This window comes from Dendrobates tinctorius, unplaced genomic scaffold, assembly GCF_039654945.1.
Source record: "Dendrobates tinctorius isolate UK_male_01 unplaced genomic scaffold, ASM3965494v1 ptg000203l, whole genome shotgun sequence".
NCBI classification, from domain to species: Eukaryota; Metazoa; Chordata; class Amphibia; order Anura; family Dendrobatidae; genus Dendrobates; species Dendrobates tinctorius.
The window spans coordinates 19,474,544-19,502,421 of record NW_027361870.1 but is presented as its reverse complement, the minus strand read 5'-3'; the positions used below and the strand labels follow the sequence as shown (position 1 = coordinate 19,502,421).

Here is a 27,878-nt window from a genome sequence, read left to right as displayed (position 1 = left end):
TCCATTCTGGTCCTAAAACTTCGGAACAGATTTGTCAGGATCAGACAGTCCCGGATGGAGTCTTTTCGCTCGGTCATAGCGGCCATAAAACAGGGAAAAGGTTTGACTTCTAGCGACATCCAAGACGCATACCTGTACATCCCCTTTGTCTCTCCACATCAGAAAGTTCTATGCTTTGCAGTCAGCTGCTTATACTTTCAGTTTGCAGCTCTCCCCTTCGGGCTAGCTACCGCCCCCGGAGTGTCCATAGGGGTCAGGGCGGTCGTCTTGGCCATCCTACACTCCCGGGGCATAGTCATCTTGCCTTTGTTTAGATGACCTTTTGATTAAGGGCCCCCTCATATCGAGCATGCGAGGAGAACATCAACATCACGCTAGATACTCTTGCCTGCTTAGGGTGGTTGGTCAAACTGGAGAGATCATCCCTGGTCCCAGCTCAGAGGAGTTCCCTATTAAGGATCATCTTCGGCACCTCCCGAGGGGTGGTGATCCTCCCTCAAGACGAGGCCCTAGCTCTTCGGCAAGGAGTCCAGATACTTCACCATCCAGTCCCTCATATCTTTCGTATTTGCATGAGGGTCGTAAAGAAGAGGGTGGCAGCAATGGGAGCAATCCCAGTTGCCTAACTCTATCCTCGCCCCCTGCAGCACACCCTTTGGTCATCATATTCTCACTCGACCACCAGTGCCGGTTGCCCAGGCAGGTCAGACAGGCACTTGGATGGAGGGCAGTCAGTTCCTCCCATCTTCAGGGGAAACCCTTTCCCCCAGACCATGGGTTGATGGTCACAACCGACGCCGGTTTCCTCGGCTACAGAGCAGTCTTTTCCACCATCACGAGGGACGGTGGTTGCCGCAGGGGGCACGCATCCCAATCAACTTGTTAGGAATTCAAGCAGCCCAGCTGGCTCCGCAACTTTTTCATCATTCTCTAGCAGGCCGCCCTGTCCGGATTCAAGCGGACAATGCCACGGCCGTGGCTAACATAAATCACCAGGGAAGCACCCACAGCAGAGCAGCTATGTATGAAGTGAGGCATATCCCTCTCTGGGCCGAGAGGAATCACTCGGTGATCGGCCGTCCACATTCCGGACTTAGAGAGCTGGGCGGCAGGCTTCCTCAGCCAGCAGGGTCTTATGTCCAGGGAATGGTCACTACATCCCAAGGTTTTTTTTCCGGCAAGTATGCCGATGTTGGGGAACGCCGGACGTGGAACGGGCGGCTTCCGGGGTAGGCGCCAGGGTGGTTGTGTTGGTCGCCTCGGTCCCGGGACCCGCAGGCAAGCGCCGGGAATGCGTTGGTTCTACCATGAAACCAGTATTCGCCTCCCATACCTATTTTCCCCGCTGCCGCTATTCCCAAGGATCATCAAGAGGATCAAGGCAGAAGGAGGTTCCAGTGATGCTTCTGGCCCCAGATTGGCTTCGGCGGGCGTAGTAGGCCAACCTGGTGCAGCTACTCGCTGACATTCCCTGGCAACGGCCAGGGAGCCCAGACCTACCTTCTCAGGTCCCGAGCTACCACCCGAATCGAGGGGCCCTATGTTTGACGGCTTAGCCGTTGAATCTTGGTTTCTGACCTAGGCTGGGTTCGAACGCAATGTGGTTACTACGATGGTTAGCACCCAGAAGCCTGCCTCAGTACATATTTTCCACCACACCTGGAGGATTGTCTTTTCATGGTGTCAGGACCACGGTCGTCCTCCACTGGGATTCTCTATTCCCAACAGTTTGGCGTTTTTTTTCTCCCAGTCTGGCATGGACTCAGGGTTAGCTCCAAGTTCCCTTAGGAGACTAATATCTGCCTTATCCGTCCTGTTTCCTGCGCAGAATTGCTACCAATCTGCAGGTATGGACCTTCAGCCAGGGGGTCTCACACTTGGTACCCCTCTATAGGACCCCTCGGGACAACTGGGACCTTAACCTGGTCCTAGGCGTTTTGCAGAAAGCTACATCCAGGCCACTACAATAGGTATCTTCGACATACCTCCCCTGAAAGGTGGTGTTCCTAGTGGTGATAACATCAATCAGGCGAGTCCCGGAGCTGGCAGCTCTATCTTGCCGAGCTCTGTTCCTGATATCTCACAAGGAGAAGGTGGTTCTTAGGTCAGCTCCCCCTTTTTCTGGGTTGTTTCCTTATTTCGTTTTAGTGAGGATATTGCTTTGCCCTCCTTTCTTTCCCGGCACCAGTACACCGGGTGGAAAAGGTTCTTCATACGTTAGACCTGGGGAGAGCTCCCAGGAGATATGTGTCATGGACGGCATCCTTTCGTCAGACAGACATGCTGTTCGTGCTCCCTGAGGGTTGCAGGAAGGGTTCTTGCTGCCTCAAGAGCGACCAGAGCCAGGTGGATTCAACTGATGATTCATGAATCCTAGCGCACCGGAGGCGCAGCTATGCCAGCAGAGATCAGAGTGCACCCATCGCGAGCAGTGGGCGCCTCGCACGATCTTCGGCACCAGGCATCAGCGGAGCAGGTATGCAAGGCAGCAGCCTGGTTCAGCCGGCACACATTCTCCAAACATTACAGATGTCCATACACTGGCTTCAGCACATGCAGCCTGGGTAAAAGGATTCTCCAAGCAGTGGCGCACCCTTACACAGTAGGTGCGTGTAGCTTGGACCGGTGAGTCAACTCCCACCCAGGGACTGCTTTAGGACGTCCCACAGTACCTGTGTCCCCCAATGAGGCAAAGGAGAAACATGGATTTTTGTGATAAACTCACCGTAAAATCCTTTTCTCCGAGACGCTCATTGGGGGGACACAGCTCCCACCCTGCTAGCCAATTGGCTCATTTTTGCTTATTAATAGGTATTTATGATACCAGGTGGTTTTTCTAGACACGTTGTTACCTACATTGAGGCTGATTTTGTCTTGTAGATCTACTGCTTTTACACCGAACTGATTCCACCTGCAATCGAGGCGATTGTATACTGCGGAGGAGGAACTAACCTTTTTTTCATCCACTTAGTGTCAGCCTCCTGGCGGCAGTAGCATACACCCACAGTACCTGTGTCCCCAAATGAGCGTCTCGGAGAAAAGGATTTTACAGTGAGTTTATCACAAAAATCCATGTTTCATTTTTCTTATAGTTTCACACTGACCCTATCAATAAAAGTTGTAAAGGACCCCCTGCGTCTACCTCAATGCATTGGTAGGAAAGAGTTTAACTGTTTATCAACTCGCTTCAGCACAAAGTTGAGGGTGCCAAAACATGGCTCATTTTGGGAACAGCCATCAGTCTAAAAATTGAGACAGTTGTTGAGGTTGTGAAAGCCTGCGTTGTTCTGCACAATTACATCCTGATGAAAGAGCGACTCCCCTTAGATCTTGAGGAACCTGTTACTACCACATTGCAGGATTACCAAGATCACCCTCTGAGGACTACAGTGGAAGTTGCCTAAATGAGGGATAAATTTGCTGCCTACTTTGTTTCGGATATTGGACGTGTGGCATGGCAAGACGAAATGGTTTAAGCCGCTAATACGTAAAATGTACCTGTACTGTTTGCTGACTTTAATACTAACACGTTCACTGTAACTTTAATACTAAACACCTTGACTGTAACACCCGTTAATACTTCACTCAACAATACACACATGTTTAAATAAAGAGATAAATAAAACACAGGGAGACAGGTATTGTGAAAAAAAATAATTTTTATTAACAAAAATAAAAACAATGTTTAATTTAACACTTACTGGACTTGCTCATTCTGAAGTATGCATGTCGTTGCGTACCAATGCGTTCCCATAGACAGTAATGCGTTGTTTTGACGCACTTATCCGCATGCGCATGACTGTGCATAATTGACGCCTCAAAAAATGTAACATGCTGCGTTCGCCGGACACGCCACACACTGCAAACCGACGCATGCGTATGCATCCAAATGCGAGCTGATGCATCACTTCTTTTCTTTAATAAACTTCTGGGTTGCTTTGGCTTTATGTTTTGGGTCATTGTCCATCTGTAGTATGAAACGACGACCAATCAGTTTGGCTGCATTTGGCTGGATCTGAGCACACAGTTGGCTGCTTCTGTCCTGTGTCACATCATCAATAAACACTAGTGACCCAGTGCCACTGGCAGCCATGCATGCCCAAGCCATCATACTGCCTCCGCCGTGTTTTAAAGATCATGAGCTGTACCACACCTTCGCCATACTTCTATTTCCATCATTCTGGTAGAGGTTGATCTTGGTTTCATCTGTCCAATGAATGTTCTTCCAGAACTGTGCTGGCTTTTTTAGATGTTTTTAGCAAAGTCCAGTCTAGCCTTTTGATTCTTGATGCTTATGAGTGGCTTGCACCGTGCAGTGAACCCTCTGTATTTACTTTCATGCAGTCTTCTCTTTACGGTAGATTTGGATATTGATACGCCTACCTCCTGGAGAGTGTTGTTCACTTGGTTGGCTGTTGTGAAGGGGTTTCTCTTCACCATGGAGATTATTCTGCGATCATCCACCACTGTTGTCTTCCGTGGGCGCCCAGGTCTTTTTGCATTGATGAGTTCACCAGTGCTTTCTTTCTTTCTCAGGAAGTATCAAACTGTAGATTTTGCCACTCCTAATGTTGTAGCAATTTCTCGGATGGGTTTTTTCTGTTTTTGCAGCTTAAGGATGTTTTGGTTCACCTGCATGGAGAGCGCCTTTGACCTCTTGTTTCCTTCACAGCAAAACCTTCCAAATGCAAGCACCACACCTCAAATCAACTCCAGGCCTTTTATCTGCTTAATTGAGAATGACATAACGAAGGGATTGCCCACACCTGTCCATGAAATAGCCTTGGAGTCAATTGTCCAATTACTTTTGGTCCCTTTGAAAACAGGGTGGCACATGTTAAGGAGCTGAAACTCCTAAACCCTTCATCCAATTTTAATGTGGATACCCTCAAATGAAAGCTGAAAGTCTGAACTTCAACTGCATCTGAATTGTTGTGTTTAAAATTCATTGTGGTAATATCTCTGTCCAAATATATATGGACCTAACTGTAGGTACGCGTGAGGCATGCGGATGATACGCTGTGCACAGATACGTTAATATGAAACCAGCCTTACTGAGCAGCGGATTCCACTGTATTGCACTGTATGTACTAACAGCATATGGACAGATGCTGCCATTAGTTCACCAGCATATCCTTGTGTACAACATCCTGGTTCTTTCAGTAAATAAAAAAACTTCTTGATTTGTCCACAAGATGGCGACACCACATCAGACATCAATCATGTAGGCTATCTATCTGGCACACTGATGTGATAAAATGTTTGTGTTAATGCAGCATACATTGTAAAACCTTGATTGATGATGCACATAATAGCCGCATATATTACCCCTATCCTTGTCATATTCAGATTGATAAGTGGGCCTTGAGATATGTCATAAAGGCAATGTTTACACTCTACATTTATTGCTGCACTTTTTGCCGCGTTTTTCCAAAAAGCATCATGTAAACATGGCCTTAATGTGGATTTTGTCTGTTTACTGTTCTGGCAGATGTGATTGAAGCTTTGTCAAATCCAATTAAATATGTCAACTTGATGGAACAAAGATCAAGACAGCTGGCTGCCCTCACACTGGAGGATGAAGAAGAGGTGAAAAAAGAGGTAACGTACTACCACACCTTCATTGATAAGTAATCATGAGCACAAGTGCTCATTACTCACACTTTTCCCATCAGGACTTAAAGAAGAACGCAGACTACTCATTTACTAGCAGTATATGGTACAGTACCCTGCCACACTTGTCACTAACCTGCAGTATATGGTACAGTACCCTGCCACACTTGTTACTTACTAGGAGTATATGGTACACTACCCTGCCACACTTGTCACTAACCTGCAGTACATAGTACAGTACCCTGCCACACTTGTCACTAACCTGCAGTATATGGTACAGTACCCTGCCACACTTGTCACTAACCTGCAGTATATGGTACAGTACCCTGCCACACTTGTTACTTACTAGGAGTATATGGTACAGTACCCTGCCACACTTGTCACTAACCTGCAGTATATGGTACAGTAGCCTGCCACACTTGTTACTTACTAGGAGTATATGGTACAGTACCCTGCCACACTTGTTACTTACTAGGAGTATATGGTACAGTACCCTGCCACACTTGTCACTAACCTGCAGTATATGGTACAGTAGCCTGCCACACTTGTTACTTACTAGGAGTATAAGGTACACTACCCTGCCACACTTGTCACTAACCTGCAGTATATAGTACAGTACCCTGCCACACTTGTCACTAACCTGCAGTATATAGTACAGTACCCTGCCACACTTGTCACTAACCTGCAGTATATGGTACAGTACCCTGCCACACTTGTCACTAACCTGCAGTATATGGTAAAGTACCCTGCCACACTTGTTACTTACTAGGAGTATATGGTACACTACCCTGCCACACTTGTCACTAACCTGCAGTATATGGTACAGTACCCTGCCACACTTGTTACTTACTAGGAGTATATGGTACAGTACCCTGCCACACTTGTCACTAACCTGCAGTATATGGTACAGTACCCTGCCACACTTTTTACTTACTAGGAGTATATGGTACACTACCCTGCCACACTTGTCACTAACCTGCAGTATATGGTACAGTACCCTGCCACACTTGTCACTAACCTGCAGTATATGGTACAGTACCCTGCCACTCTAGTCACTAACTAGGAGTATATGGTACAGTAGCCTGCCACACTAGTCACTAACAAGCAGTATGTGGTACAGTATCCTGCCACACTGGCCACTTAGTAGGAGTATATGGTACAGTAGTCTGCCACACTAGTCACTATCTAGTAGTATATGGTACAGTACCCAGCCACACTAGTCACTAACAAGCAGTATGTGGTACAGTACCCTGCCACACTAGCCACTTACTAGGATTATATGGTACAGTACCCTGCCACACTAGTCACTTACTAGGATTATATGGTACAGTACCTTGCCACACTTGTCACTAACAGCATTATGGTACAGTACCCAGCCACACTAGTCACTTTCTAGGATTAAATGGTACAGTACCCTGCCACACTAGTCACTAACAAGCAGTATGTGGTACAGTACCCTGCCACACTGGCCACCACTTACTAGGAATATATGGTACATTACCTTGCCACACTAGTCACTAACAGTATATGGTACAGTACCCAGCCACACTTGTCACTAACCTGCAGTATATGGTACAGTACCCAGCCACACTAGTCACTTTCTAGGATTAAATGGTACAGTACCCTGCCACACTAGTCACTAACAAGCAGTATGTGGTACAGTACCCTGCCACACTGGCCACCACTTACTAGGAATATATGGTACATTACCTTGCCACTCTAGTCACTAACTAGGAGTATATGGTACAGTGCCCTGCCACACTAGTCACTAACTAGGAGTATATGGTACAGTATGCTGCCACACTAGTCACTAACAGTATAGTACAGTACCCTGCCACACTTGTCACTAACCTGCAGTATATGGTACAGTACCCTGCCACACTTGTCACTAACCTGCAGTATATGGTACAGTACCCTGCCACTCTAGTCACTAACTAGGAGTATATGGTACAGTAGCCTGCCACTCTAGTCACTTACTAGGAGTATATGGTACAGTACCCTGCCACACTAGTCACTAACAAGCAGTATGTGGTACAGTACCCTGCCACACTGGCCACTTACTAGGATTATATGGTACAGTACCCTGCCACACTAGTCACTTACTAGGATTATATGGTACAGTACCTTGCCACACTTGTCACTAACAGCATTATGGTACAGTACCCAGCCACACTAGTCACTTTCTAGGATTAAATGGTACAGTACCCTGCCACACTAGTCACTAACAAGCAGTATGTGGTACAGTACCCTGCCACACTGGCCACCACTTACTAGGAATATATGGTACATTACCTTGCCACTCTAGTCACTAACTAGGAGTATGTGGTACAGTATGCTGCCACACTAGTCACTAACAGTATATGGTACAGTACCCTGACACACTTGTCACTAACCTGCATTATATGGTACAGTACCCTGCCACACTTGTCACTAACCTGCAGTATATGGTACAGTACCCTGCCACTCTAGTCACTAACTAGGAGTATATGGTACAGTAGCCTGCCACTCTAGTCACTTACTAGGAGTATATGGTACAGTACCCTGCCACACTAGTCACTAACAAGCAGTATGTGCTACAGTACCCTGCCACACTGGCCACTTACTAGGATTATATGGTACAGTACCCTGCCACACTATTCACTTACTAGGATTATATGGTACAGTACCTTGCCACACCTGTCACTAACAGCATTATGGTACAGTACCCAGCCACACTAGTCACTTTCTAGGATTAAATGGTACAGTACCCTGCCACACTAGTCTCTAACAGCATATGGTACAGTACCCAGCCACACTAGTCATTAACTAGGAGTATATGGTACAGTACGCTGCCACACTAGTCACTAACTAACAGTATATGGTACAGTACCCAGCCACACTTGTCACTTACTAGGATTATATGGTACAGTAGCCTGCCACACTAGTCACTTGCTAGGAGTATGTGGTACAGTACTGTGTGACCTGCCACACTAGTCACTTACTAGATGTATGTGGTACAGTACCTTGCCACACTTGTCACTTACTAGAAGTATATGGTACAATAGCCTGCCACACTAGTAAGTTACTAGGAGTATGTGGTACAGTACCCTGCCACACTAGTCACTTATTAGGAGTGTATAGTACAGTACCCTGTCACACTAGTCACTTACTAGGAGTACATGGTATAGTACCCTGCAACACTAGTCACTTACTAAAGTATATGGTACAGTACCCTGCCACACTAGTCACTTACTTAGGAGTATGTAGTACAGTACCCTGCCCACTAGTCACTAACTAACAGTATATGGTACAGTAGCCTGACATTCTAGCCACTTACTAGGAGTATATGGTACAGAATCCTTCAATACTAGTCACTTACTAGCAGTATATGGTACAGTACCCTGCCACACTAGTCACTTGCTAGGAGTACTGCATATGGTACAGTACCCTGCCACACTAGTCACTTGCTAGGAGTATATGGTACAGTACCCTGCCACACTAGTCACTTGCTAGGAGTATATGGTACTGTGCCCTGCCACATTAGTCACTTGCTATGAGTACATGGTACAGTGCCCTGCCACACTAGTCACTTATTGGGAGTATATGGTACAGTACCCTGCCACACTAGTCACTTGCTAGGAGTACATGGTACAGTACCCTACCACACTAGTCACTTGCTAGGAGTATATGGTACAGAGCCCTGCCACAGTAGTCACTTGATAGGAGTATATAGTACAGTACCCTGCCACACTAGTCACTTGCTAGGAGTAACTCAATTCAATTCAATTCAAAGAAGCTTTGTTGGCAGGACTAAATACACATTAATTTTGCCAAAGCAAGTGTACAAAAGGGAATAGGGATAGGGACTGTAGGAATGTTGGGTAGGGGCTGTAGGAAAGGTGGGTGGGGGCAGATCCAGGATGGGGCTATAGAAGTCCATGGCATAGGGAAGGTGGATGGGGGGATGGGGCAGATCCAGGGTGGGGCTATAGAAGTCCATGGCATAGGGAAGGTGAATGGGGGACATGGGGCAGATCCAGGGTGGGGGCCATAGAAGTCCATGGCATATCATAGTTCTCTTTCTCACAGTCTATGACATTCGCTCACATATTGTGCTGCTATCTCCACTGCTCTCTCTTCTTCCCCCAGCAGGATATATGTTTTCTCTTCCTCCTTCATGGTGATGAAATCTGGGAGGAGATGTGAGAGTCTCCTGAAGTGAGTGTCCCTCACTGCTGAGTATTTGGAGCAGTGTAGCAGGAAGTGGGTCTCATCCTCCAGGGCCTCCAGGTCACAGTGTTGGCACAGTCTTTCCTTCCTGGGCTTGTAGCTCTGCCTGTGTCGGCCGGATTCGATGGCCAGACTGTGGGCACTGAGTCTATACCGGCTCAGGATCTTGCGGTCTCTGGGGTCCAGGAGTTTCTCCAGGTATGGGGCCAGTCTGTAGTCTCTCTGTAGACTCCAGTACATGGTCAGTTTCTGTGAGCTGATGATGTCGTTCTTCCAGTCACTTACGTACCTCTCCTGGCCTTCGTCTACCATCTTCCTGATTCCGGCTTTTGTCAGGTTGCTGTGATTGGTGTTCTGGTCAGGTTGGGTTTGGGTGGGCTGTTCCGAGGATCCTGGTTTTTCTGTTTCCCCTACATGTGTCAGGGCTTTATGGTGATGTGAGCTTGGATTGCTCCTATGTAGGTGACCCCAGAATGACAGTGCCCTCTTTAGAACCGTTAGGTGTAGCGGGAATCTGCCCAGCTCGGCCCGGCAAGCACTGTTGGAGGTACTCCGATGGACTTGGAGAAGGTGCTTGCAGAATTCCAGGTGGAATATTTCTGTTGGGCTGGAATCTCACCTTGACCAGTCTGGGTAGGTGTGAGGACCCCAGACTTCGCTGCCATACAGGAGGATTGGGGCGATGATAGAGTCGAAGATTTTTAACCAGACCCTCACTGGTGGCTTCAGATGGTATAGTTTCCTTCGGATGGCATAGAAGGTTTTGCATGCTTTGTCTTTCAGGGTCTCTATGGCTTGTTTGAAGCTCCCTGACCGGTGAATCTCTAGACCCAGGTAGGTATATTTGTCCGTTCCTGTAAGGGTGCAGTTGTTGAGAACATATGAAGGGTGCTGGTCTGATTTTCTCTTTCTCTTCTGGAACACCATGATGTTGGTTTTCTTTAGGTTGACTGGTAGTGCCCAGGTGGAGCTGAATTTCTGTAAGATTTTCAGGTTTTCTTGGAGACCTTTCTCGGTTGGTGACAGAAGCAGCAGGTCATCTGCATACAGCAGGAATTTTACCTGGGCGTCGTGGAGGGTGAGACCTGGTGCTGTGAAAGATTCCAGAGCGGTAGCCAGCTCGTTGATGTAAATGTTGAAGAGCGTTGGGCTTAGGCTGCAGCCTTGTCTGACTCCCCGACTCTGCTGGAAATAGGCCGTTCTGCCGTTCACCCTCACACTGCAGAGGTTCTCGGTGTAGGAGCTTTTGATAACATCGTAGGTCTTTCCTCCTATTCCGCTCTCCAGCAGTTTCAGGAATAAGCCTGGGTGCCACACCGAATTAAAGGCCTTTTTAAAGTCCACGAAACAGGCGTATATCTTCCCGTTCTTTGTATTGTGAACTTGACTCTGAATGAGGCTGTGCAGGGTGTATATGTGGTCAGTGGTGCGGTGGTTTGGCATGAACCCTGCTTGGCTCTTGCTGAGGATGTTGTGCTCGGTGAGGAAACTGAGGATCCTCTTGTTCAGAATGCTGTTGAACAGTTTTCCCAGGTTGCTGCTGACACATATTCCTGTTGTGAGTTCATTCTCCCCTTCACCTTTGATGTCTGATGAACTCCCTCTGCTGGTGAAGAGAGGTAGTGAAATTGATTGGGATGGGAAGACCTTTCATCTGAACAGTCGGAGTGTGATTGGACATATGGAATTTCTGAGTGGATATAAGGCAGCCAACGCCCTGCAGGGCTGCTGGTGATCCTTTCTGCTCTGAGCTCTTGCATCCAGTTTAGTTCCTGTCTACTAAAAGCTAAGTTTTTTTGCCCTGCTGTTGTTCCATGAGATTTTGTCTGGTTTCCTTAGTGTTTGTGTTTAGCCAGTCCTGGTTGGGACTGGCTGAATTCCATTTTTGTTTCTGATCGGTTGATCTCTTTTGCTCTGTTTTCAGAATGTACCTGAGTGCTGATGTGGTGATTTTGAAGTCTAGCGACTTCAGGGCCTTTTTCCCTGTCAGAAGGTTGGAACATTTTTGGTAGGGTTTTTTGCGGATTGCAGCCAGTATCTTTTCTGTCCTGTCCTGTCTGGTTAGTTGGGCCCCATCGTTTGCTCAGCCTGTCTTTCTGTCTGTGTTTGTGTTTTCATCTGTTTTTCACCGACAATACATGTTGGGGGCTGTCTATTGCTTTGGGGTCTGCTCTGGGGCAGTTTAGATTTCCCCTTTCCTTCTTTACGCTTATGTAGTTCTCCGGCTGTGACGAGGGGTCTAGGGCACCGTAGGAACCCCCCACGGCTACTGTTAGTTGTGGTGTATAGGATCAGGGGTCTGCAATCCGATAGCTACCAACCTCTCCGGTTTTCTGGACTTAGCTTGTATTTTTGTTTTCTCCTCCTCCGGTGACTCATTCATAACATATTCCTCTGTAGTTGGCTGGGTCATACCTGTCCCCATTCTTGTGGATGGGTGTGATGAGGCCTTGGTTCCAGGTACGAGGGAAGTAGCCGGCACTTAGCACAATATTGAAGAGTTTAACTATTGCGGCCTGTATTTCTGGTGGGCTGTACTTCAGCATTTCTGGTAGGATTCCATCCAGGCCACCGGCTTTTCTACATCTTATGGAAGAGATTCTCTCTGCTTCTTCCTGTAATGTAATAGGTGTATATATATGGTATAGGAGTATATGGTACAGTACCCTGCCACATTAGTCACTTGCTAGGAGTATATGATACAGTACCCTGCCACACTATTCACTTATTGGGAGTATATGGTACAGTACCCTACCACACTAGTCACTTGCTAGGAGTATATGGTACAGTGCCCTGCCACACTAGTCACTAGATAGGAGTATATAGTACAGTGCCCTGCCACACTAGTCACTTGCTAGGAGTATATGGTACAGTACCCTGCCACACTAGTAACTTGCTAGGAGTGTATGGTACAGTGCCCTGCCACCTTAGTCACTTGCTAGGAGTATATGGTACAGTGCCCTGCCACACTAGTCACTTCCTAGGAGTATATGGTACAGTGCCCTACCACACTAGTCACTTGGTAGGAGTATATGTTACAGAACCCAGCAACACGTGCGATCAGTATATGTCGAATAAAAGCAACAAACGGATGCTTAGTGGTAGTAGGGTATTTGTAGTTCTTAGGTGAAATAACAGTGTGGGGTTGAATAGAAGTAATATCCCTGCGACCAAAAAGCATGAGCTGAGTGATAATATGTGGACAGTTTGAAAAATACAAGGAGAAAGAGCGCAAAAAGCCGACCATACAGTCCAAAAATATTGTAAAGAAAGAAATCAATTTATTAAGTTAATCAGGTAAAAATAACAGGAAACCATAATGAATAAGGTAAAATATAACTTTTTTTTACAAAAAGGATGCACACCCAGGACAATAATGATAATGATAAAGCTGGGTGAAAAGGGTGTCAAAATGACATGCACAGTATGGAAAATATCATACATTTGTAAAAACAAATAGACAGACTTGTACAGAATATTTACTAGTAAGTAAAGTGCTAGTGCATGTAACAGGAGTGAGTGCTACCATAAGTCATAATCAATTGAGAAAAGTGCATACCATATAGATATCAAAGTGCCAGATAACAACACAGAACAAATGTGTGGTGACAGAGACAGAGGATCATGTGAAAGTGTAAGCGAATTGATCCAAAGTGGAAGGTAACTCAAATCTCTGGCTCCAGGATGGCGTCCACCCCAACGCGTGTTTCGGCATGCTGCCTTCGTTATTTACTATCAGTATATAGTACAGTAGCCTTCCATGCTAGCCACCCATAAGCAGTATATAGTACAGTAGCCTGCCATGCTAGCCACCCATTAGTAGTATATAGTACAGTAGCCTGCCATACTAGCTGCCCATTAGCAGTATATGGTAAAGTAGCCTGCCATGCTAGCCACCCATTAGCAGTATATGGTACAATAGCCTGCCATGCTAGCCAACCATTAGCAGTATATGGTACAGTAGTCTGCCATGCTAGCCGCCCATTAGCAGTATATGGTACAGTAGCCTGCTATGCTAGCCACCAGTTAGCAGTATCTAGTACAGTAGCCTGCCATGCTAGCCACCTATTAGCAGTATATAGTACAATAGCCGGCCATGCTAGCCACCCATTAGCAGTCTATAGTACAGTAGCAAGCCATGCTAGCCACCCAATAGCAGTATATAGTACAGAAGCCGGCAATGCTAGCCACCCATTAGTAATATATGTTATAGTAGCCTGCCATGCTAGCCGCCGATTAGTAGTATATGGTACAGTAGCCGGCCATGCTAGCCACCCATTAGCAGTATATGGTACAGTAGTCTGCCATGCTAGCTGCCCATTAGCAGTATATTGTATAGTAGCCTGCCATGCTAGCCACCCATTAGCAGTATATGGTACAGTAGCCTGCCATGCTAGCCGCCCATTAGCAGTATATGGTACAGTAGCCTGCCATGCTAGCCACGCATTAGCAGTATATGGTACAGTAGGCTGCCATGCCAGCCACTCATTAGCAGTATATGGTACAGTAGCCTGCCATGCTAGCCACCCATTAGTAGTATATGGTACAGTAGCCTGCCATGCTAGCCACCCATTGGTAGTATATGGTACAGTAGCCTGCCATGCTAGCCGCCCATTAGCAATATATGGTACAGTAGCCTGCCATGCTAGCCACCCATTAGCAGTATATGGTACAGTAGGCTGCCATGCCAGCCACCCATTAGTATATGGTACAGTAGCCTGCCATGCTAGCCACCCATTAGTAGTATATGGTACAGTAGCCTGCCGTGCTAGCCACCCATTGGTAGTATATGGTACAGTAGCCTGCCTTGCTAGCCACCCATTAGCAGTATATGGTACAGTAGCCTGCCATGCTAGCCGCCCATTAGCAATATATGGTACAGTAGCCTGCCATGCTAGCCACCCATTAGTAGTATATAGTACAGTAACCTGCCATGCTAGCCACCCTTTAGCAGTATATGGTACAGTAGCCTGCCATGCTAGCCACCCATTGGTAGTATATGGTACAGTAGCCTGCCTTGCTAGCCACCCATTAGCAGTATATGGTACAGTAGTCTGCCATGCTAGCCGCCCATTAGTAATTTATGTTATAGTAGCCTGCTATGCTAGCCTCCCATTAGTAGTATATGGTACAGTAGCCTGCCATGCTAGCCGCCCATTAGCAGTATATGGTACAGTAGCCTACTATGCTAGCCGCCCATTGCCAGTGTATGGTATAGTAGCCTGCCATGCTAGCCACCCATTAGTAGTATATAGTACAGTAACCTGCCATGCTAGACACCCATTAGCAGTATATGGTACAGTAGCCTGCCATGCTAGCCACCCATTGGTAGTATATGGTATAGTAGCCTGCCTTGCTAGCCACCCATTAGCAGTATATGGTACAGTAGTCTGCCATGCTAGCCTCCCATTAGCAGTATATGGTACAGTAGCCTGCTATGCTAGCTGTTGTGAGTTCATTTTCCCCTTCATTACTGAGGCCCGAGGAACTCCCTCTTCTGGTAAAGAAGGGTAGTGATCCTGATTGTCAAACACCTGAGGCTGATGATTGTGATTGGCTGAGTGGAGTTACGGACTAGATATAATGCTGCCGACGCCCTTCTGCCCTGCGGGTGATTTCTCTGTGGGATCCTTGGAGACCAGTCTGAATTCCTGCTCCAAAGCTAAGTTTGCTGCTCGGCCTTTTGCTTTTGTGCTTTGACTTTGTTTTTGCTTTGTTTTTCTGTATTTCTGCCATTCCCTGCTGGGGTGTGCTGAATTCATTTAGCTCTGTCTTCTGAAAATACCTGAGTGCTGATTCAGTTTTTGAAGCCTAGCTGCTTCAGGGCCTTTTTCATATCAGCTGGTTGGCTTATGTCTTTGATAGGGTTTTGGCAGATTGCAGACAGCAGCCTTCCTGTCCTTTCCTATCTAGGTAGTTTTGGGGCCCCGTCTTTGCTCAGTCTATCTTTCTGTCTGTGTTGGTGTTTTCATCTTGCTTCACCGTCATTATATGTTGGGGGCTGCCTATTGCTTTGGGGTCTGCTCTGGGGCAGTTTAGATTTCCCCTTTCTTTCTTTAGGCCTATGTATTTCTCCGGCTGTGATCGAGGGGTCTAGGGCATCGTAGGAACCCCCCACGGCTACTGCTAGTTGTGTTGATAGGTTCAGGGGTCTGCAATCTGATAGTTGCCAACTTCTCGGGTTTTCTGGACTTAGCTTGTATTTCTGCTTTTGCCTCCTACGGTGACTCATTCATAACAGCTAGCCACCAGTTAGCAGTAAATAGTACAGTAGCCGGCCATGCTAGCCACCCATTAGCATTATATAATACAGAAGCCGGCCATGCTAGCCGCCCATTAGTAATTTATGTTATAGTAGCCTGCCATGCTAGCCGCCCATTAGTAGTATATGGTACAGTAGCCTGCCATGCTAGCCACCCATTAGCAGTATATGGTATAGTAGCCGGCCATGCTAGCCACCCATTAGCAGTATATGGTACAGTAGCCTGCCATGCTAGCCACCCATTAGCAGTATATGGTACAGTAGCCTGCCATGCTAGCCGCCCATTAGCAGTATATGGTACAGTAGCCTGCCATGCTAGCCACCCTTTAGCAGTATATGGTACAGTAGTCTGCCATGCTAGCCAACCATTAGCAGTATATGGTACAGTAGTCTGCCATGCTAGCCGCCCATTAGCAGTTTATGGTACAGTAACCTGCCATGCTAGCCGCCCATTAGCAATATATGGTACAGTAGCCTGCCATGCTAGCCACCCATTAGCAGTATATGGTACAGTAGCCTGCCATGCTTGCCACCCATTAGTAGTATATGGTACAGTAGCCTGCCATGCTAGCCACCCATTAGCAGTATATCATACAGTAGCTTGCCATGCTTGCTGCCCATTAGTAGTACATGGTACAGTAGCCTGCCATGCTAGCTGCCCATTAGCAGTATATGGTACAGTAGCCGGCCATGCTAGCCACCCATTAGCAGTATATAGTACAGTAGCCAGCCATACTAGCCACCCATTAGTAGTATATGGTACAGTAGCCTGCTATGCTAGCCACCCATTAGCATTATATAATACAGAAGCCGGCCATGCTAGCCGCCCATTAGTAATTTATGTTATAGTAGCCTGCCATGCTAGCCGCCCATTAGTAGTATATGGTACAGTAGCCTGCCATGCTTGCCACCCATTAGCAGTATATGGTATAGTAGCCGGCCATGCTAGCCACCCATTAGCAGTATATGGTACAGTAGCCTGCCATGCTAGCCACCCATTAGCAGTATATGGTACAGTAGCCTGCCATGCTAGACGCCCATTAGCAGTATATGGTACAGTAGCCTGCCATGCTAGCCACCCTTTAGCAGTATATGGTACAGTAGTCTGCCATGCTAGCTAACCATTAGCAGTATATGGTACAGTAGTCTGCCATGCTAGCCGCCCATTAGCAGTTTATGGTACAGTAGCCTGCCATGCTAGCCGCCCATTAGTAGTATATGGTACAGTAGCCTGCCATGCTAGCCACCGATTAGCAGTATATGGTACAGTAGCCTGCCATGCTAGCCTCCCATTAGCAGTATATGGTACAGTAGCCTGCGATGCTAGCCGCCCATTAGCAGTATATGGTACAGTAGCCTGCAATGCTAGCCTCCCATTAGCAGTATATGGTACAGTAGCCTGCCATGCTAGCCAACCATTAGCAGTATATGGTACAGTAGCCGGCCGTGCTAGCCACCCATTAGCAGTATATAGTATAGTAGCCGGCCATACTAGCCACCCATTAGCAGTATATGGTACAGTAGCTTGCCATGCTAGCCACCCATTAGCAGTATATGGTACAGTAGCCTGCCATGCTAGCCGCCCATTGGCAGTATATGGTACAGTAGTCAGCCATGCTTGCCACCCATTAGCAGTATAGTACAGTAGCCTGCCATGCTAGCCGCCCATTGGCAGTATATGGTACAGTAGTCAGCCATGCTTGCCACCCATTAGCAGTATAGTACAGTAGCCGGCCATACTAGCCACCCATTAGCAGTATATGGTACAGTAGCTTGCCATTCTAGCCACCCATTAGCAGTATATGGTACAGTAGCCGGCCATGCTAGCCACCCACTAGCAGTATGTAATACAGTAGCCGGCCATACTAGCCACCCATTAGCAGTATATGGTACAGTAGCCGGCCGTGCTAGCCACCCATTAGCAGTATATAGTATAGTAGCCGGCCATACTAGCCACCCATTAGCAGTATATGGTACAGTAGCTTGCCATGCTAGCCACCCATTAGCAGTATATGGTACAGTAGCCTGCCATGCTAGCCGCCCATTGGCAGTATATGGTACAGTAGTCAGCCATGTTTGCCACCCATTAGCAGTATAGTACAGTAGCCTGCCATGCTAGCCGCCCATTGGCAGTATATGGTACAGTAGTCAGCCATGCTTGCCACCCATTAGCAGTATAGTACAGTAGCCGGCCATACTAGCCACCCATTAGCAGTATATGGTACAGTAGCTTGCCATTCTAGCCACCCATTAGCAGTATATGGTACAGTAGCCGGCCATGCTAGCCACCCACTAGCAGTATGTAATACAGTAGCCGGCCATACTAGCCACCCATTAGCAGTATATGGTACAGTACCCTGCCATGCTAGCCGCCCATTAGCAGTATGTGGTACAGTAGCCTGCCATGCTAGACGCCCATTAGTAGTATATACTGTAGAACTCTTGCCTGGCTATAACAGCTGGAGGGATGCAGATTGCATGACTCTGCTCTGAGTAAATAATATATAGTGAGTGTGCCTTCCGCCCCCGCACACGGCTGTAGATGGAGATTTAATAGCCATCGTCTGCACTGAAATGACTTTTCTTAATTGTAAGGATAAAAATACTCTGAGTTTCCTGTGAATTATAAATGACTTGTTGGCGTCTGACCTACATTTGCTGGGATGATAATGCTCACACGCTGGGAAAGTTCTATTCCAAGAAATGCCATGTTTCCGCCCTGGTGCAGGGGACATTAGTGTGAATGAGGGCATAAGACTAAACCTGACTCACACCGGTCTCCTAGGACCCTCCGATCTAGGACACCTGTCACTGGAGATGCTATTTTAGGAGGACGTTATTCATCTCTGACCTTTCTTTAGTAAAGAAAAGTGAGAACTTGTTGCTCTAAATGTGGAGCATGATGGGTTCTTAATGCCTCTGCATAAGTGCACATGGGCCTTGTATGTGACCGCTGTGATGCAGTGACTAGAGTTGAGCGATACCGTCCGATACTTCAAAGTATCGGATCGGAATGGATCGGCCGATCTTAAAAAAAAGTATCGGTATCGCCGATTCCGATACCGGAAGTCCCATTCAAGTCTATGGGACTTCCGGTATCGGAATAAGAAAAATCCTGTTTTTCCCTTGTACAGCCTCTCTGGGGTCTGTACGGGCCTTTCGGGGGGCTGTGCCAGCCTGCCGGGGGGTCTGTGCAGGCTCCGGTGGTCTGTGCCGGCCTGCCGGGGGCTGTGCCGGCCTGCCAGGGGGGCTGTGCAGGCTCCGGTGGGCTGTGCCGGCCTGCCGGGGGGCTGTGCCGGCCTGCCGGGGGGCTGTGCAGGCTCCGGAGGGCTGTGCCGGCCTGCCGGGGGGCTGTGCAGGCTCCGAGGGGCTGTGCCGGCCTGCCGGGGGGCTGTGCAGGCTTCGGGGGTCTGTGCAGGCATCGTCCGATGGGACTACAAGTCCCATCGGGCGATGCCTGCTACCATGACAGTGATTGACACATTAGCCAATGATGGGACAGTAGTAGTCCCATCATCCGGCTAATGTGTTGAATGTAAAAAAAAAAAAAAATTACATGCTACATACATACAACATGCATACTACATACATGCTACATTCATACTACATACTACATACATGCTACATTCATACTACATATATACTACATGCAACATACATACTACATACATACTACATGCAACATACATACTACATATATACTACATGCATGCAACATGCATACTACATATATACTACATGCATGCTACATACATACTACATACATACTACATATATGCTACATACATACTACATGCTACATACATACTACATATATACTACATGCATGCTACATACATACTACATGCTACATACATACTACATATATACTACATGCATGCTACATACATACTACATACATACTACATACATACTACATGCTACATACATGCTACATATATACTACATGCATGCTACATACATACTACATACATACTACATGCATGCTACATACATACTACATGCTACATACATACTACATATATACTACATACATACCACATACATACTACATACATACTACATACATACTACATGCTACATACATACTACATATATACTACATGCATTCTACATACATACTGCATGCTACATGCATGCTACATACATACTACATACATACTACATGCTACATACATACCACATATATACTACATACATACTACATACAATACATTCATACAATACATACATAGACATACAGTACATATAACATAGAGTAACATACTTACCAATACTTGTCACATTGTTCCCCGAAGCCATTGTCTTTTACGGAATAAATATTAACATAACAAACCACAAAAATACTCACCCACGATCCGAAGCAGTCCACGAGTGTGTCCCACGACGATCTTGGGTAGAGAACTGCAGCATCAGCTGTTGCTGCCGTTCTCTACGGGCTGCAGGAATCCAATGACGGAAGGTAGGTATCCTTCCGCACTGTATTCCTCCGCCACTTAAAAAAAAAAAAAGTCCCTAGTCTCACTTTATGCCATTGCTGTGTGGGAAATTCCCACACAGCAATGGCATAAAGTGAGACTAGGGACTTTTTTTTTTTTTAAGTGGCGGAGGAATACAGTGCGGAAGGATACCTACCTTCCGTCATTGGATTCCTGCAGCCCGTAGAGAACGGCAGCAACAGCTGATGCTGCAGTTCTCTACCCAAGATCGTCGTGGGACACACTCGTGGACTGCTTCGGATCGTGGGTGAGTATTTTTGTGGTTTGTTATGTTAATATTTATTCCGTAAAAGACAATGGCTTCGGGGAACAATGTGACAAGTATTGGTAAGTATGTTACTCTATGTTATATGTACTGTATGTCTATGTATGTATTGTATGAATGTATTGTATGTAGTATGTATGTAGTATATATGTGGTATGTATGTAGCATGTAGTATGTATGTAGTATGTATGTAGCATGCATGTAGCATGCAGTATGTATGTAGCATGCATGTAGTATATATGTAGTATGTATGTAGCATGTAGTATGTATGTAGCATGCATGTAGTATATATGTAGTATGTATGTAGCATGTAGTATGTATGTAGCATGCATGTAGTATGTATGTAGTATGTATGTAGTATATATGTAGTATGTATGTAGCATGTAGTATGTATGTAGCATGCATGTAGTATATATGTAGTATGTATGTAGCATGTAGTATGTATGTAGCATGCATGTAGTATGTATGTAGTATGTATGTAGTATATATGTAGTATGTAGCATGTAGTATGTATGTAGCATGCATGTAGTATATATATGTTGAGGAGGTAAAAGTGGCTGGGACCCTAGGAGGTAGCGACCATGCTATTTTAGAATTTTGGATAACTAGAGGCGGAAGACCTGTGAAGACTCAGACGTCAAGGTTAGATTTCAGAAAGGCAGATTTTAAGGGATTCAGAAAGAGAATTGGAGGGATCCAATGGCTGGATATCCTTAAAGACAAAAATGTCCAGGAAGGATGGGAAATCTTGAAAAATGAAATTCTCAAAGCACAGTTGTTAACAATTCCGAAAAGAGGGAAGAATAGGAAGCAGTTAAGGAAACCAGGATGGATGAACACAGAACTTAAGCACATGCTAAAAAGGAAGAAAAAAATGTTTATAAAATGGAAAGAGGGAGGCATATCTAAAGAAGAATATAATGCTGTCTGCAGAACCTGCAGGGCACAAATCAGATTAGCTAAAGCTGAAAATGAATTGAGGCTTGCAAGAGATGTCAAAAGCAATAATAAAAGATTTTGGGGATATGTCAAAAGTAAAAGAAAAGTCAAAGATGCTATAGGATTTTTACAGGATGAAAATGATGAAATGGTAAGACAGGATGTTGAGAAGGCTGAACTTTTAAATTCCTATTTTGCATCTGTTTTCTCTCAGAAAGGAAATGTAACATCAACTGTTATTCACTGTCCTATTAAGGGAATAGAAGAATCCAGGATATCTATAAACAGAACGATAGTGAGGAAACACTTAGCTAGCCTAAATGAATTCAAGTCTCCAGGTCCAGATGAATTACACCCCAGAGTACTGAAGGAGATAGCAGAAGAAATTTTTGAACCCCTCTCTATAATCTTTGAAAATTCTTGGAGAACAGGAGAAGTGCCAGAAGACTGGAGAAGAGCAAATGTTGTTCCTATCTTCAAAAAGGGGAAGAAGGTGGACCCAGGTAACTATAGGCCGGTGAGTCTGACTTCTATACCAGGAAAGATCTTTGAACAAATTATTAAACAACATGTATGTCAATACCTGGATAAGAATGAAGTGATTAAACAGAGTCAGCATGGGTTTGTAACTAATAAGTCATGTCAGACTAACTTAATTTCCTTCTATGACGGTATCACTGATTGGGTGGATCAAGGAAATGCTGTAGATATAGTATATCTTGACTTCAGCAAAGCATTTGACAAAGTCTCTCATACAATCCTTATTGAAAAAATGATTAAGTATGGAATGGACAAGGCAACTGTTAGGTGGATTCATAACTGGCTTAGTGATCGGACCCAAAGAGTGGTCGTAAATGGCTGCACATCCAGTTGGAAGAATGTCTCAAGTGGGGTACCACAGGGCTCTGTCCTGGGCCCTGTATTGTTCAACATCTTTATCAACGATTTAGATGAAGGAATTGAGGGTAAACTGATTAAATTTGCTGATGACACAAAGCTAGGAGGGATAGCTAATACTAGAGAAGAGAGAGAGAGGATTCAAAAAGATTTAAATAAACTGGAGAAGTGGGCAGCAACTAACAGAATGGTTTTTAACAGGGAGAAATGCAAAGTACTACATCTGGGCAATAAAAATGGAAAAAGCATATATAGAATGGGAGGAATAGGGCTAAGTGACAGCACATGTGAAAAAGACTTGGGTATACTAATAGATCACAGACTGAATATGAGTCAACAGTGTGATGCAGCAGCAAAAAAGGCAAATGCAATTCTAGGATGTATTAACAGAAGCATACAGTCTAGATCACGTGAAGTCATTATTTCCCTCTACTCCTCTTTGGTCAGACCTCATCTGGAATATTGTGTCCAGTTTTGGGCACCACATTTTAAAAAAGACATCAACAAACTGGAGCAAGTTCAGAAAAGAGCGACCAGAATGGTGACCGGTCTGCAAACCCTGTCTTATGAGGAAAGGTTGCAGGATTTGGGAATGTTTAGTTTGCAAAAGAGAAGACTGAGAGGAGACTTAATAGCTGTCTACAAATATCTAAAGGGCTGTCACATTGTAGAAGGATCAACTTTATTCTCATTTGCACAAGGAAAGACTAGAAGCAATGGGATGAAACTGAATGGGAGGAGACACAGATTAGATATTAGAAAAAACTTTTTGACAGTTAGAGTGATCAATGAGTGGAACAGGCTGCCACGAGAAGTGGTGAGTTCTCCTTCAATGGAAGTCTTCAAACAGAGGCTGGACAGACATCTGACTGGGATGATTTAGCGAATCCTGCTTTGAGCAGGGGGTTGGACCAGATGGCCCAGGAGGTCCCTTCCAACTCTACGATTCTATGATTCTATGATTCTAGTATGTATGTAGCATGTAGTATGTATGTAGCATGCATGTAGTATGTATGTAGTATGTATGTAGTATATATGTAGTATGTATGTAGCATGTAGTATGTATGTAGCATGCATGTAGTATATATGTAGTATGTATGTAGCATGTAGTATGTATGTAGCATGCATGTAGTATGTATGTAGTATATATGTAGTATGTAGCATGTAGTATGTATGTAGCATGCATGTAGTATATATGTAGTATGTATGTAGCATGTAGTATGTATGTAGCATGCATGTAGTATGTATGTAGTATGTATGTAGCATGTAGTATGTATGTAGTATATATGTAGCATGCATGTAGTATATATGTAGTATATATGTAGCATGCATGTAGTATATATGTAGTATGTATGTAGTATGTATGTAGTATGTATGTGGTATGTATGTAGTATGTATGTAGTATGTATGTAGCATGTAGTATGTATGTAGCATGCATGTAGTATGTATGTAGTATTTTTTTTTTTTTTTTTTAACATTTAACACATTAGCCGGATGATGGGACTACTACTGTCCCATCATTGGCTAATGTGTCAATCACTGTCATGTTAGCAGGCATCGCCAGATGGGACTTGTAGTCCCATCGGACGATGCTTGCACAGACCCCCGGACATCAGCACAGCCCCCCGGCAGGCCGGCACAGCCCCCCGGCAGGCCGGTACAGACCCCCACAGGGTGCACAGCCCCCTGGCAGGCCTGTATAGACCCCGGGCAGTCCATACAGCCCCCCGGCAGGCCGGCACAGCCCCCCGGCAGGCCGGCAGAGACCCCCGGAAGGCCCGAAATGACGGCGCATCATGATGCGCACACACCGCGCATCATGATGACGTCAGGCTGTCAATCAACTTTGAACTTCCGATTCCGATGCCGACTTCCGATATTGAAAAAATATCGGAAGTCGGTATCGGAATTCCGATACAGCAAGTATCGGCCGATACCCGATACTTGCGGTATCGGAATGCTCAACACTAGCAGTGACCCCTGTGATAGCTAGGGGGTGCTGTAAGAGTCATGCACACAGGCATATCCATTGTGGTAATGGAGAAAGGATGACCGGCAGGGTTGTAAATAGCCGAGATGTATCACAAGGGTGGGTGCCTTGTGATGCAAGCTGAAACATGTTGATCAGCAGAGGTACTGCTGAGGTTTTGCTACAGTGTGTCAGGGAAAAGCTTCCAGGTGGCTTGGTGAGATGGGTGGAACCAGTCACCTACAAACACACCCAGGGGCGTGGGTCTGAACGCCCAGGATAAAGCCTGTGTGTGTCTGTGTGAAGTAGGACCTGCGATGAGCTCATAGCCATGTGTCCACCGGTGGGCGTGGCTACGGACCATATAAGGTGACCAGGGTAGGTCACAGGGGGAGAGTGCCTGGATCTGATTTGTCCGTGTGGAAGGTCCCGGAAGGCCATGTGTGAGAGCAGCGTCTGTGATGGCCTGCGTTTGGGGAGCCACTGTCCGGTTGTGGTTCTGGAACCGTGAGGCGACCTAGTGATTAAGGCACTGTCCGGAAAGGCGAGCCCAGTGCGGCCGCTTCCCTGAGAGAAAGGACTAACAGCGAGTCGGCATCTGGAGCAGGAGCTCCAAGAGGTAACCCGGATAGGGGGAATTAACTGAGAGACTGTTGAGTCTGATTGCTGGACGAAGCACAACCCTATGTGAACACAGAGCTGCGGGAGCGGAGCTCCACTATGAACATTTGTTTGGTCTGCTGTAAGACTGTTATCATTTCCTCATGCTGCCATGATTTATGCCATATACAATAAACCGTATGGACTGTGTTATGTGAAAAGCCTGTGCCGGACCTGGTTTATCTGCAGTCAAGTGAGTGTGCCCCAATACACTCAGTGAGCGCTACCTTACACCGCCAACCGACATGTGATCATCCAGAAAGTCTAACCTGAGAAAAATGATTCAGACGAACATCCTTCCACATAGATCCACAGTCCGTATGAAGGAAACCCCCAGCATGCGTAGGTCAAGTATAATCTGGAGATGAGAGTCACCAATTTAAATCACAGGATGTACAGAAAATAGTCAAACGACTCCCTGATTAGCATGGCAGCATTTTAGCGCTGGGGTCCAGGGTACAAATCCCAACAACAACATCTGCAAGGAGTTTGTGTTTTCTCCCCTTGGGTTTCCTTCCACACTCCAAAGACACACTGATAGGGAATTTAATGAGCCCCAATGTGGACAGCGATGATGATGTTTGTAAAGTGCTATGGAATGTGATGGTGCTGTATAAGGAAGCAGAAGAAATAATAATGGCCATACCCGCCAAATTTGAAAGACAGGAAAGAGGGAGACATACTGTGTAGTGCCAGTGTAATTTCTTTTTTTTTTATAAATTATTTAAGAGCGGATTCGTTAATCCATTCTTAGAAAGAAGTGGGATCGGTATCCTTCCAATGAGGATTCTAGCCGCATTAAGGAGACGAGATATTATAGTATAAGCACTAAAATGCTAGTATTGAGGATGGACATTAAGGAGGACTAGTTGGGGTGTTAAAGGGGCCTATGTATTAAGAGCTTTAAATTTTTCACTCTTTGTTTCATTGCAGCCATTTGGAAAATTCAAAAAAGTTCATTTTTTTTCTCATTAATGTGCACTCTGCACCCCATTTTAACGGAAAAACACAAGAGATATAGAATTTTTTTCAAATTTATTAGAAAACAAAAAACGAAATATCACATGGTCACAAGTTTTCAGACCCTTTGCTCACACACTCATATTTAAATCACATGCTGTCCATTTCCTTGTGACCTTCCTTGAGATGGTTCTCCTCCTTCATTGGATTCCAGCTGTGTTTAAATAATCTGATAGGACTTGATTTGTAAAGGCGCACACCTGTCTATTTTAGACCTCACAGCTCACAGTGCATGTCAGACCAAATGAGAATCATGAGGTCAAAGGAACTGGCCAAGGAGCTGAGAGACAGAATTATGGCAAGTCACAGTTCTGGCAAAGGTTGAAAAAGAATTTTCCCTTCACCCATGACAGCACCACATGATAGAGGGATCCGTCCCACCAGGACAGGAACCTACTGAAACATAAGGGGCGGCACCTCTCCCCCGCTTCAGTTGGGTTCCTGTCCTGGAAAGGAATCCCTCTGACAGCGGCGGTGCCTGTCAGGACGAAAAGACCCAGGGCCGTCCCGGCGTGTAAAAATGCAGGGCTGGCTTACCTGCGACGCTGGCCGTCGGCAGCTGGTAGCGCAGTCCCCGGGGTTTTCCTCATACGGGCCCCGGGTTCGTGCGGGCACGTTCCGATGTCCTCCCTTCGGAGGTTCCTCCCTGTGCCGCCCTCCCCCTGCGCGCGCGCCCGTTCCTTCCCCTGCATGCAGTGGAAGCCGGGAGCAGAGACCGGCGTCTGACGTGGGAGCGCGACCGCTGACGTCATCAAGACGCGACGGTCATGGCGCCGGGCGCGACGCCGGCCAGGAGAAGCGGCTGGCGGTCGCGGGGGGGAGGGGTAATGAGGGGCTCACTCACCGCATAAAAGAAGGAGCAGAAGCGGCTGCAGGGGCGACAATGGCGTCTCAGGAGGATCGCTCACCGTCCCCATTGTCTCTGCCCCCATCGCAAGCTTCTGGTCGCAAGAGCCGCTCGAGCGACAAAAGCAGCAGCCGTCCGAGTCACCGATCGAGGGATTCCCCGAGATCAAAAGAGCACAGAGCGCACGCTCCTTCACAGCCCCAGAGCCCGGTACCCGTCTTTCCTGGGTGGTGAGTGATCTCCGTGAAAGTTAGACAATAATAGGCCTTCCTATGTCTTTTTTTTTTTTTAGGGAGGCAAAAAAGCTATAAGAGAATGTGCCATATGCCACAGCCCTTTAGCAAAAGACTACCAAAAGGACTTATGTGTCAGCTGTATCCAGCGGACTATGGCTGAAGAGGTGCCGAGCCTGGCAACAAACCTCAGATCGATGATAAAATCTGAGGTACAGGGCTCACTTAAAAAATTATTAAAAAAGAAGAGTAAGAGTAGGAAAGCCTCCTCGAGTTCCTCGTCAGGCTCCTCCTCTTCGGAGTATCAAGTTGAGCACGGGTCATCTTCATCCTCAGACAGTGATACGGGGGGCAGACCTTGCTTTCCCGTAGAAGATACGGACGCTCTCTTTAAAGCCATCAGGTCCACTATGGGCCTGCAAGAGGAGAAGGTAGAGAGATCGCTGGAGGATGTAATGTTTGGCG

General features: G+C 46.3%; 1 protein-coding gene across 1 annotated transcript in view; it reads left to right on the top strand.

The window, feature by feature from the left end:
• Positions 1 to 27,878, top strand: part of PLCB1 (phospholipase C beta 1) — a 1,254,316-nt gene that overhangs the window by 920,591 nt on the left and 305,847 nt on the right. The window contains exon 23 of the mRNA XM_073553862.1: positions 5,492 to 5,601. Coding sequence (XP_073409963.1) covers positions 5,492 to 5,601 — 110 coding nt within the window. The remainder of the gene's footprint in view (positions 1 to 5,491; positions 5,602 to 27,878) is intronic.